Source organism: Chiloscyllium punctatum, chromosome 19 (genome assembly GCF_047496795.1).
Source record: "Chiloscyllium punctatum isolate Juve2018m chromosome 19, sChiPun1.3, whole genome shotgun sequence".
Lineage (NCBI taxonomy): Eukaryota > Metazoa > Chordata > Chondrichthyes > Orectolobiformes > Hemiscylliidae > Chiloscyllium > Chiloscyllium punctatum.
The window spans coordinates 66,422,603-66,435,606 of record NC_092757.1 but is presented as its reverse complement, the minus strand read 5'-3'; the positions used below and the strand labels follow the sequence as shown (position 1 = coordinate 66,435,606).

Sequence of the window (13,004 nt, the reverse complement as noted above, 5' to 3'; positions counted from 1 at the left end):
ATTATGTTGATAATCTGACCATTGCTGAGTGACTCTGTTCCAATTTCGTTGTCACAGTTTACCCAAGCATTGACCTCAGCCTCTATGAAATCTCCCAATCCCAGCTGTCTGCGGTTCTCGGTGATTTCAGTGGTTACCCTTTGATCTAGATGGGTGTCCTCTTCATGTCACAGCTACCAACATGGAAGTCATTTTACCAACACTGCATGATTGTCGATGACTTGATGCGATCCCAAGATTCAGCGATGATGAACAAAGCGTCCTTGACTGTGAACGATTTAATAATTTGCAGCAATCCTTTGTCTGCATTATCGTCATCGACGATAGCACACAACATGTTACGGTGATGATATTTCTTCATTATTGTGATGATCCCATTATCGAGCGGCTGTAACTTTGAAGTGGTGTTTGGTAGTAAAAACAAACACTTGACTGCGCTGTCTGGTGTTTGTAATTGGCAGCCTTTTGTTACTGTGTGACCCTGCGTTGTCAGTAAGCAGAAGGACATGTTGCTCGAGTCCAATACTTGCTAAATGTAATCTGATGGCTGGTACAAATTCTTCCTGAAACCAGGATGAAAAAACTGGATATGTCATTCATATCATGTTTTGTGACTTGTATTTCACGGGAAACGAGTTCTTGTCACAGTTCTTGAAGCAACATGAATTAGAATAATGCCAATGCAGACAACCATTAATTTGAGTGCCGGTGGCATTGACACAAGGGAAAATTGTAGAGCAACCCTTCTGCAATTTATGTCCCGATACTTTGCTTTTCCTTGGTGGACTCAAGTGTTTTGGCTGGCAATGCATGCCAAAGCAATCCACTTTCATCAGCATTGTCAAGTTGTGCAAGTTCACAATTTTCTTCACGGATGATGGATTGCAGTTTCTATCTGAATTCTTATGCAGTACTCTCCAAGAATGCCGTGACCATCTTTGAAGCGCTGTAACCAGCCCGACGATATGCTGTGACCGGACTCTTGGCTTGAATTCATTCGTGGAAACTGGCAGCTTTTTCTTTTACCATCAGGTCAGATATGGGAATCCCCTTTTCACACTGCTATGAAAACTGAGGGTGGTGGTGGAGGGTTGATTTCCAGACTGGAGGCCTGTGACCAGTGGAGTGCCACAAGGATCGGTGCTGGATCCACTACTTTTCATCATTGACGTAAATGATTTAGATGTGAGCATAAGAGGTATAGTTAAAAAGTTTGCAGATGACACCAAAATTTGAGGCGTAGGGGACAGTGAAGAAGGTTACCTCAGATTACAACGGGATCTTGATCAGATGGGCCAATAGGCTGAGGAGTGGCAGATGGAGTTTAATTCAGATAAATGAGAGGTGCTGCATTTTGGGAAAGCAAATCTAGCAAGACTTATACACTTAATGGTAAGGTCCTCAGGGTGTTGCTGAAGAAAGAAACCCTGGAGTGCAGGTTCATAGCTCCTTGAAAGTAGAGTTGCAGGCAGATAGGATGGTGAAGAAGGCATTTGGTATGCTTTCCATTATTGGTCAGAATATTGGGAAGTCATGTTGTGGCTGTACAGGACATTGGTTAGGCCACTTTTGGAATGTTGCGTGCAATTTTGGTCTCCTTCCTATTGGAAAGATGCTGTGAAACTTGAAAGGATTCAGAGGAGATTTACAAGGATGTTGCCAAGGTTGGAGGATTTGAGCTATAGAGAGAGAGGTTGAATAGGCTGGAGCTGTTTTCCCTGGAGCGTCGGAGGCTGAGGGGTGACCTTACAGCGGTTTATAAAATCATGAGGGGCATGGATAGGATGGATAGACAAAGTCTTTTCCCTGGGATAGGGGAGTCAAGAAATAGAGGGCATAGGTTTAGGGTGAGAGGGGAAAGATATAAAAGAGACCTAAGGGGCAACTTTTTCACACAGAGGGTGGTACGTGTATGGAATGGACTGCCAGAGGATGTGGTGAAGGCTGGTACAATTGCAACATTTAAAAGGCATTTGGATGGGTATATGAATGGGAAAGGTTTGGAGGGATATGGGCCGGGTGCTGGCAAGTAGGATTAAATTGGGTTGGGGTATCTGGTCGGCATGGACAGGTTGGACCGAAGGCTCGGTTTCTGTGCTGTACATCTCTATGACTGAGATCAGACGAGAGAATTGTAAACAAAAGATGTGATCGTCGCACTAGTGTCGGTAACACCTCTTTGATGTAACGTTGAGATCTTATTCGGATAATTGATGTTCAGGTAATCAAGGTTGTTCTGTATAAGAATAGAGGGGACAGATACGACTATAACAACGACAGGGAAATCTCTTTCTGAGCATCATTGGGAAGGTCTTCACCCGCATCCTCCTGAACAGACGGCAGAAAATCATCAAAATGGTATATCCTGAGACTCGGTGTGGTTTCAGGTCAGAACACTCCACAATTGACGTGATCTTCTCCCTTTGACAGCTATAAGAGAAATAGAGATAGCAAAGACAACCACTGTACGTCACCTTCATTGACCTCACGAAGACCTTTGACCTTGTGAGTAGAGACGCTCTGTTCAAAATCCTTGCCAGGATTGGTTGTCCCCCGAGGCTCTTCAGGATAGTTCAGTCATTCCACGCAGACATGAAGGGTGTTTTCAGTTTGACTGATCTTCTTCAGAGGCATTCAAAATTTGCAGTGGTGTAAAGAAGGGCTGTGAGATTGCCCCCACCGTGTTTGGCATCTTCTTCACAGTCATGCTGAAGCACACTTTTGGAACATCAACTGATGGTATCTACCTCCACACCAGATCGGACGGGAGGCTGTTCTGTCTGTCTCGGCTGAGGGCGAAAACCAAGGTTCATGAAGTACTCATCAGGGACATGGTGTTTTCAAATGATGCGGCATTGGCAACACACTTAGAAGAGCAACTACAACGCCTCATCGACATTTTTCAAGAGCCTGCCAGGACTTCAGGCATCCCAGACATCAAGTGGACTGACCGGGTCGCCAATAATGAGGTGCTGGCCCATGCCCAGATACGCAGCCTCTTCACCCTGCTCCAACATTGCCGTCTCCACTGGCTGGGCCACGTACACTGCATGTCAGATGGGAGAATCCCGAAAGACCTGATATATGGGGAACTAGCAAGAGAGCACAAGGGCGGCCCCATCTTCATTTCAAAGATGTCTTCAAGAGAGACATGAAGCCACTGAACGTGAACATGGAGAGGTGGGAGGACATTGCAAGCGGTCGCCCTGGCTGGAGGCTGGAATTACACAGAGGCGTGAAAAGAGAAGAACAGAAGCTGAGGCTTGCTGCTGAAGGAAAGGGCACCCGCCGATAAAACAGCACCAAGACAACACCGGAGGACAGCACCTTCAAGTGCACTTGCTGCAGCTGAGACTGCCATTCCCGTGTGGGCCTGTACAGCTACAACAGTCACTGCTCAACCAATAAAGATTGAAGCAAGACTCTCCAAGTGCAGACCCATGGTCTTGTGAGAAGGTCCGAGGGAGTGTTGCTGAACAAAGAGACCTTGGAGTGCAGGTTCATAGCTCCTTCAAAGTAGAGTTGCAGGTAGATAGGATAGCGAAGAAGGCGTATGGTATGCTTTCCTTTATCGGTCAGAGTATTGAGTACAGGATTTGGGAGGTCATGTTGTGGCTGTACAGGACATTGGTTAGGCCACTGTTGGAATATTGTGTGCAATCCTGGTCTCCTTCCTATTGGAAAGATGTTGTGAAACTTGAACGGGTTCAGAGAAGATTCACAAGCATGTTGCCAGGGTTGGAGGATTTGAGCTATAGGGAGAGGCTGAACAGGCTGGGGCTGTTTTCCCTGGAATGTCGGAGGCTGAGGGTGACCTTTATAGAGGTTTATAAAATTATGAGGGGCATGAATAGGATAAATAGACTAAGTCTTTTCCCCGGGGTGGGGGAGTCCAGAACTAGAGGGCATAGGTTTATGGTGAGAGGGGAAAGATATAAAACAGACCTAAAGGGCAACTTCTTCACACAGAGGGTGGTACGTGTATGGAATGAGCTGCCAGAGAAAGTGGTGGAGGCTGGTACAATTGCAACATTTAAGAGGCATTTGGATGGGTATATGAATAGGAAAGGTTTGTTGGGATATGGGCCGGGTGCTGGCAGGTGGGACTAGATTGAGTTGAGATATCTGGTCGGCATGGACAAGTTGGACTGAAGGTTCCGTGCTGTACATCTCTATGACTATGACTATGACTACCAGATGCCACCTAATCTATTCAGGCCCATGGACTTGTTTTGTGGAGACCTGACGGGATTGGTATTGTTCTGTACACAACACTTATTCAGAGGTAACAAGGGCTGATAAGGTGTGAAAAAGCAGTAACGAGGTTGAACGAGTTGTTTTGATTAGAAAGGATTGTTTTGAATTTGGTGTATCTTATGACAGTAAAATATTCGACAGAACCTTGGTTTTATGAATGAATGAATGAATGAAACCGTATTACAGTAGGGAGTTGTGATTGAATGAAATGGGAACACAGTGTTCGCTTGTGAGTGGGTTAATAAAGGAATCATGAATGAATAAACATGAAGCAATTGTGAGTGGGGTTCATGAAGGAACCTAGAATACAATACCTCATGTGGCTTCCACTGGAGCACACCCTATCTGCCCCTCCCTTATACTTGACCCCTTTATCAGGGAGATGCCCAGTCCACTTTTCCACCTGTCCGCCATCTGTTAACTCCATTTTCTCTGCACAGATGCTGCCAGATCTGCTGCATTTCTCCAGCACTTTCTGCTTTTGTTTCAGTCCCCAACATCTGTAGTTTGTTTTATTTTTGCCTTCATATAACCCTTTTTAACACAGCAATATGTATCAAACGGCAACAGTGGTAAATTTTAAATTGGCCTCCATGTACTCAATGTTCAGTCCAGTTACACTCTGTGCTGGCTTTTGAAATTTGTCAGTTTTCGGAAAGAAAAATCAGAATACATTAATTTGATTCATGTCGTTGTCCAGTGAATAGGGGATACAGGAAAACCAAATGAATTGATTGTAAGTCACTTTGGGCTAATAGCCTTGTCACTGCAGATATTAATTAACGTTTTACGCATTAGACTCAATAATTCTTTCATTTCTTTCCCCCCCCCACCATATTTCCATATATCAATTTAACTAGTTCAAAGTAAGAGGAAATCAATAAAAAAAAATTCCAATTTCAAATAAAGCCAGTTTTTATATTGGTGAATTTGAGATAATATTCTTGAGATGATCTTAAAGAAACATGAAGCATTGTTTCATATGGAATAATGTTCCTGATATTATGCACCATGTTCCTTCTGTCAGCAAATATACATCAAGAGGTTTGTTTTAACACAAAGGGACATGTATATTTTTATTTCCCATTACAGATCTATAATCTCAATGTCATTGCTAACCAAGTGGAATTGCCTGGCGGTTTCATCCTTGGAGCTGGAGCAGCATCATTTAAAGCTATGGGTGTGAATGCAGAGGTACAAATTATAAATGTCCCTTATCAGAAGGATAACCATTTATTGTGCTCTTATAAGTTAGGTGACAATTGCAAATACTTCAATATAATTTAGTTCCATATTATGTTTGAAAATGACACACCGAAGTTCAAAACAAAAATTGTAAACTTAAAGAAAGGCAGTTAGATAGGTGCAAGGGTAGAAGCTAAAATAAACTGTGGGAAACATTCAACATTTTGGGAAACATTCAACATTTTGAACAAAAATATGTTTCATGAGAAAAAGCTAAATAGGAACAAAGAAATAAAACTAAAGGAAACCAGTGCGATGTCATGCAAAACATGAATCTGCTTACAGAGGGCCGACATAACGCATGGAAGATTGGCTAACGGACACAAAGCAGAGAGTGGGGATAAATTGGACGTTTTCAAATTGGCAGGCTCTAACTAATGGAGGGTTGCAAAAATCAGTCTCAATTATTTGGGTGAGGAGACTGAGAGTAGGTGGGAATGTAAGCTTTGAAAAGAACCTGAAGATACTGCAGCAAGATATAGACAGGTTAAGTGAGTGGCAAGAAAGGTGTCGAGTAGAATTTACTGCAGGGAAATGTGAGGTCATTCACTGTAGTAAAAAGAATAAAAACTTATTTTTTAAGACTCTAAGGTAAAGAAGCTGTATTAGGCCATTCGACCTATCAGGTCTGCTCTGCCATTCGATCATGGCTGATATGTTTCTCAACCCATTCTCCTGCCTTCTTCTGCGACCTCTTAAGAACTACTCAAGAACCTATCTACCTCTGTCTCAAATACCTTCAATGACTTGGCTTCCACAGTGAGACTGAGGCAGTGACTTGCACACTTTAATTACCCTCAGACTGAAGAAGTCCCTCCTCATCTCAGTTCTAAAGGGTAGTTCCTTCACACTTGACGATGTGTCCTCAGGTGATAGTCTTTCTACTAGTGGAAACACCTTCTCCATGTCCAACCTATCCAGGTCTCTCAGTATACTGTGAGTTGCAATGAGATTTGCCTGTCATTCTAAACTCCATCGAATACAGACCCAGAGTCTTTGACCTTTCCTAATACGACAAGTCCTTCATCCCCAGGATCATTCTTGTGAACCTGCTCTGGATGCTCTCCAAAATAAGCACGGCTTTCCTTAGATACGGGGCTCAAAATTATCACAGTATTCCATATGAGGTCTCACAAGACTATATACAGCTTCAGCAGTACATCTCTGCTCTTGTATTCTCACCCTCTTGAAATGTTAAATATTAATTGCCAGCTGAACCAGTATGTTAACTTTAAGAGAATCACGAACCAGGACCTCTAAGTCCCTTCATGCTTCAGATATCTGAAGCCATACCCTGTTTAGAAATTAGTCTACACCTCAATCTTTCACATGTATTCCATCTACCACTTTGCTCACTCTCATAGCCTATCCAGGTCCTTCTGCAGCTCCTTGCCTTCTCAACACTATCTGTCCCTTCACTTATCTTTGTGCCTTCTGCAAATGTAGCATAGCAATGATGCCCTTGGTTCTTCCATCCACTTTGTTAGTGTATTACATGAATAGTTGTCCTGACACTGAACCCTGTAGAACTCCACTAGTCGCTGGTTGACATCCTAACAAAGACCTCTTTATCCTCACTCTCTGTTTTCTGCCGGTCGGCCAATCCCCTATCCATGCTGGTACCTTGCTACTAACACCCATGAGCTCTTATTTAGCAGCCTCCTGTGTCACTCCTTTTCAAAGGTATATTTGATATCCAAACCGATGACTTCCTCTGGCTCTCCTTTGTCTAACTTGCTCACGACCACATCAAAGAATTAAGTAGCATAAATCTTTTAAATGTTGACATTTGAAGAGATTTACATACTGATACAGGGGAAACGAAAGGTTATGATGCTTGCCTTTTTGCAAAGGGAGTCCCCTTAAGAATAAGATTGCTCTACAATTGTGGTCTAAGGTGTGTGATTTATATTCACTAATACAATTTATTTTTGAGTTTGGATTTTTAATTAATGGCATGATGGTTTTGGTCTGTGGTTGTGAAGGAATTTAATGATTAAATTGTCAGGCTTTACGGAGTCATTTTTTTTTAAACATATGACATAGACATTTCTTGTGAATTATTTCATATTGGAAGAGTTTAATGAGGGGATGTAGTAGATATTGAGGAGCATTAGTTTGCTTTCTGTTTAGAAGGATCAGGACTTTTTCGATTAGCTCAGGGGAACCAGCTATAGCTTTGAAAGCTTTTGTTATTCAGCTAATTGAGATCCTGGTGGAAGTTAGATGCATGAATCAGTTTCTCCTGAAGGAAGGAGATGTTTTAAAACTATTAGGAAAAAGGTTACCTCAGTGTAAAGCCTTTCATTTAAAAGTTCCAGACCAAAAGTGTTTGGTTAAAATCCATGCTCTCCATAAGCTGCTTGACAGTGCAGCACATGCAGAGCAGCGCACTAATACTGCTGCACATGGTCCTCTGTGTTCCATGTAGTGGAAAGAATATATATTACAGAAAATATATGGTTTGATGTGTGGAGAGGTTATTCAAAGTTAACAAATTCTAAGCTCATTTACATGACTAATCAAAGAAGAAACTAATGAATTGTCAAGACTAGGAAATGAAAGAGATAATTAACTCAAACATACAGATGTAATAGAAAACCAATTTCTAATGTTTCAGTACTGTAAAGTGATGATGCTGGGATAGATGGGATTATATCTTTAGTGTGTGTTTTAAAATAGTCATATGTAAATGTTTTTTTAATTCTACGTTTTCTTTTACATAATAAGGTTCTACCTTATTGTTAAAACCTGATTTGCAGCATTGTGTGCTTGTGTTTCCTTGAACAATGTCCTTGTGAAATAAAATAAAACAACTGCCAAGCTAGATTTCAGTCTTGGATCTGACTTGCCTGGTAAAAACATCTACTGGGAGCATAACACAAATGTAGAGGACCTTACAGAGACCATATATGTGGTGTTTTGTTTCTGTTTTAAAGAAGAATATCCTTGCTTTGGAGATAGTACAGTCAAGATTTGATGCCTGAGATGAGAGGGTTGTCCTCAGAGGTGGAGTAAATTGGCCTTGTACTCTCTGGGGTTTAGAGAAATGAGACATGATCTCAGTGAGAAATGAATGATTATGAAGGGGCTTCACAGAGTAGAAACTGAGTGGTTAGTTCTTCTGGCTGGGTAACCGAGTATATGGGGGCACAATCTCTGGGCTTGATCATCTCTCACTGAAATGAGGAGTGATTTCTTTACTCACAACATTGTGAATCTTTAGAATTTGTTATCCCAGAGGAGTTGGATGCACCATCATTGAACATACGCAAGATTGGGATAGATTTTAATCTCTTAAAGAATCAAGCTATACAGGTAGTGTGCAGGACAGCGGAGTTGAGGAAATCAGTCATGATCTTATTAAACGGCAGAGCAGGCTCAAGGAGCCATATAATCTACTCCTATTTCTTCTGTTCTTAAAAGGATAAAGCATGACATTACACAATTCAGTTTAGGCTTCAAATTATTTTAGAAATTTAGTTAGATGTAATGTTGCTGTGATTTGGCAGGTAATTACTCTACCTGGTGTGGTGCTGAACCTTAAATAACAAACAGGTCCCAATCTGTTCCTGCAGTTAGTTACTCTGAGCTGAGCAGCTCTCATCTTTTAATGAACGTTGTCTGCTCACATTTCCAATTTGTGTGACCAACTAAATTTAATTTGAAGAATTGCAAAAAAAAATCCAATTTGGGAATTGTTAAAACTTGTAGATAATTATAATGTAGTCAGCGTCTTATAAGAGGAGACTAGTATATTTTGAGCATCAATTGAAGACTCCGAGACACATTTGAGGACTTGAGACATATTTCTAATAATGGGGAGGGAAGTGGGTCCGATAAGTGGCTTCTGCTGAATTCGAATGATTTGAAAAAAAAACATATTTGCATTGTGGGTGTTTCAATTAATGCAGTTTATTTAAAACTTAATGCATTTGGATTGCCATTTGATAAATCTCCTGATGCGATTCCTAAGATAATCTGCTCACTGATTTTGTGGTTTGTTTTCCTTTAGCTTATGCCTAATGTCTCAACCAAAGGGGATGGTAAACCTGAAGTGAATCACAGTTATAGTGCCAAAATAGACCCTGCTACAGGTGGATGTGTTCTTGAGAAATACGGAGAAACGTACAAGACCTGTGATTGTGCACTGCTAGCAAACTTGTTCATTAGTGAAGGGAAACCAGGAAAGGTGAATAGAATCCACTTGATATTTTCCGAATAAATGCTGCTAATTGTATTGTAAGCTTTTTAACCAGTCTGATTATGCCTTTTACGCTGTAAAGATATTTTGTTAAATATTTGTCAAATTTGGATTCAGCTCTTCCAAATGGAAGTGATGATCCACAGTGTTACCACTTATTGATCCAGATGATGATTTTGTAGGAAGAGGAATGCAACAATATATTTATACAATGCCCGTTAGTATGAGGAAAAGTCCCAAGGCTCTTCGTAGATTGGTGCTAAGTCAGAACGGTGATTTGGGAAAGGTGAACAAAATCTCATTCAAAGAAAAAGGTGTGTAGATGGGGAATCCCAAATATATATATATATAATAATCAAAGCAGCTGAGTGCTCTGCCACCAATGGATGGGTAAAGGGATGGAAGATGATATATGGTAGGTAGCAGTCAGTGGAACAGTTTAGTTGGAAGGGATGTATGTCCGGCAGAGATTGCAAAAGCAAATTGTCAGATACAGCCAAATTAGATTCAGACAGAAATGCTAAGCTTTCAAATGTAATGTATTAGGAGACCAGAATTCAATATAATCCAGTGTGTGATAGGCCAGTGGCACTAGGTGAGGATCAAATTGCGGGGTGCGGAGATTTTGATAAGTTGGAATTAATGCAAGATAGGAAAGTAGAAAGAGCGTCATCAATAGGAGAGCTGAAAGAACTCTTCAAGTTTGGCATCCCATCACCAGCCACCTTTTATTTACAAATACACAGTCTTTGCACTACCTCTCTCTGAATCAGGTGTTCAGGGGCTTAATATCCCTGATGTTCACCCTTTTCTGTCAGCCAAGGCTCCCTGATCGGACCAGATTAACAGCCCTAATCAAGAAACTCATATTCTATGAATTCTAGCTACCTGACCTTGTTTCAATCATTACAGTAGCTCTGGTTTTCTGGTGGAAATAGAAGTTAGCCTTGATAATGCAGTTAGGATGAGGGATAAAAAGCTCAGCTTGGAGTCCAAAACCATGGCCAGATAATACATAGTGCTAATTAATCCAAACAAGTGGCTAAGTAATAGGATGCAGTTAGTGATACAGGCCGTTCTGCTATGAAGCGTATTTAATTAATGTGAATTCACTGTAACATGATTGACGGATTGGGGATGCTGTTTCTAAATCGCAAACTTTTAAAAACGTTTGTTGGCTGTAATGTGATTACATCACCAACACGTTAAGCGCTGTTTCTAAAGTGTGATTTTTCTGTAATGCGGGGCTGGACAAGAACGTAACCATTACGTTATAGAAGAACTGACTATAGGAATGCATAGTGGCAGAGATTTAGAACAATGCTTTTATTTTTTAGCTGAAGAACATGGTGGTGAAAACAATAACAACTTTCATTGCTACTTAAATATAGCATTTATACAGTGCCTTATCATAAAATTTCTAATGGAATGAGTTAATATTTAGAGTTGTTTTTTGGAAACTTTCCATTTACTAACAGGGCGCAAAAGTGGTTGCGGTTTATGTAGAAATATAGTATATATGTGCCCAGTAGAAGTAGTACTTCTGGATATGTTAGCAGCTTTTATAGCTTTCCTGTGATCTGCTAAATAACCACTATCAAGCTTTATAGGTTCACAATGTAACCTACCAAATTGTGCACACTTTCGCTCCTGACATCTGGTCAGTGGAATTGGAGCAATCAGAGTTGTCCTCTGCCATATCTCCCACCATGTGATCTGTGAAGGTAAATGAAGAAGGGTCATTGGACCCGAAATATTACCTCTACTTTCTCTTTCCACAGATGCTGCCAGACCCGCTGAGAATGTCCAGCAATTTCTGATCTTGTTTCAGGTTTACAGCATCCACAGTTCTTTCGTTTTTTTTTGTTTAGTATAAATGCATTTGATTTGCAGGTTGTCTGGGAGTTAGGACATAAGGTTGAAGTGATTATTTTGTGGAAGGTCTGAGGATCCAGACAGTTGGCAGGGAATAGCCTGTCTGAAAGAGCATCACTCCTATATTAGCCACAGTCATCTTGCTATTGAAATGTTGTGTCTGTGGAAATAGAATGTTACCTCAATGAGATTACTTTTTATCACAAGGATCACTGATTTTCTAATTTCTGCCACAGAATTTTCCATTACCTCTCCAGCTTTGTATATTGTACTGGACAATTAATAGCTAACGCATTGTAATTTCTATATAATAGATAACAGAAAATACTGAAATACTCAGCAGGACTGGAGGCATTCTTGAGAGAACATTAACCTCTCACGTCCAAGAGGTATTGACAAGGATAGAGCTGCTGTTGGTTGGTGTGCTGACCTCTAGTCATCACCAATACTCTGACCCTTCCCTCCATCTTTCCAGTCTATGATTCCACCACCAAGCATCGGGCAGTTGTTTACAAAGAAGTCACATGGGATAAAAGATCAATGATCTCTAATATTTAACTATTTCCACACATACTGTCAGATCCGCTGATGATTTCCATTGTTTTTGTTTTAGGTTTACGTTTTCCATGGTATTTGAATTTTTGAACAGTATTTTCAAATATATTTCAATTCTGTTACCACATTTTGTGTCACATCTATAAGTCTAGTTATTTTTTCCTTGCCTTTATGGCGGCCAATTTGGTATATCAACAAATTCTGACTGTTTCGGATGAAATTATGCTATCTGATATTTTTAAAAATAGATTTATGTATTTGAGGCTAATATTGCATGGTGCAATTTCAGTGCTAGTATCTAAAATATATTCTTGGATTCATTATAAAATGTGTCTACTGATTCTCCTGATGATTTTTGACTTATGTTGTAAACAAATGAATATTGTCATAAACCAGGTTATTGAAGTAAGAAGCAGCAGAAGAACCGGACAGAGTAACTTTGTGAGCTGTATGAGGGAAACTCTTGAACAGCACTATGGAGATAAGTCTGTAGGAATGGGAGGGACTTTCCTCATTCAAACAGGCAAAGCTAAACTTCATGTTATGGTGAGTCCCACATAGTTTTTTACATAGCACTGCGAACGCGTGTAAGGTGGAGAAGTGTGTGGTTAGATATGAATATAGCAGTGACATTGAAATTATGGCTTCCTTTTCAAAATGTTAGCTTGGTGTGTGAACTTTTAATGCAAAATTGGGCACAAGCTGCTCCTAGAAGGAATACTGAAAGATATTCGTGAGTTCCTAGATAACCTCTTTCATACCTCTTTCAACATACCTCTTTCATGTTGCTCTGGTTAATTGGAAAATTATACCCTCTAAAAGAAAGGTTAATGTTGAAATCCTCTATTTTAGAGGTGAGTCTTTCAGC

General features: G+C 40.5%; 1 protein-coding gene across 4 annotated transcripts in view; it reads left to right on the top strand.

Moving 5' to 3' along the window:
* c19h11orf54 (chromosome 19 C11orf54 homolog) overlaps positions 1-13,004 on the top strand; it is a 33,653-nt gene that overhangs the window by 9,611 nt on the left and 11,038 nt on the right. For all 4 annotated transcript variants that reach the window (XM_072589581.1, XM_072589579.1, XM_072589582.1 and 1 more), the window contains exons 4-6: positions 5,350-5,451; positions 9,518-9,694; positions 12,533-12,682. In XM_072589581.1, the coding sequence (XP_072445682.1) occupies positions 5,350-5,451; positions 9,518-9,694; positions 12,533-12,682 (429 nt within the window). The remainder of the gene's footprint in view (positions 1-5,349; positions 5,452-9,517; positions 9,695-12,532; positions 12,683-13,004) is intronic.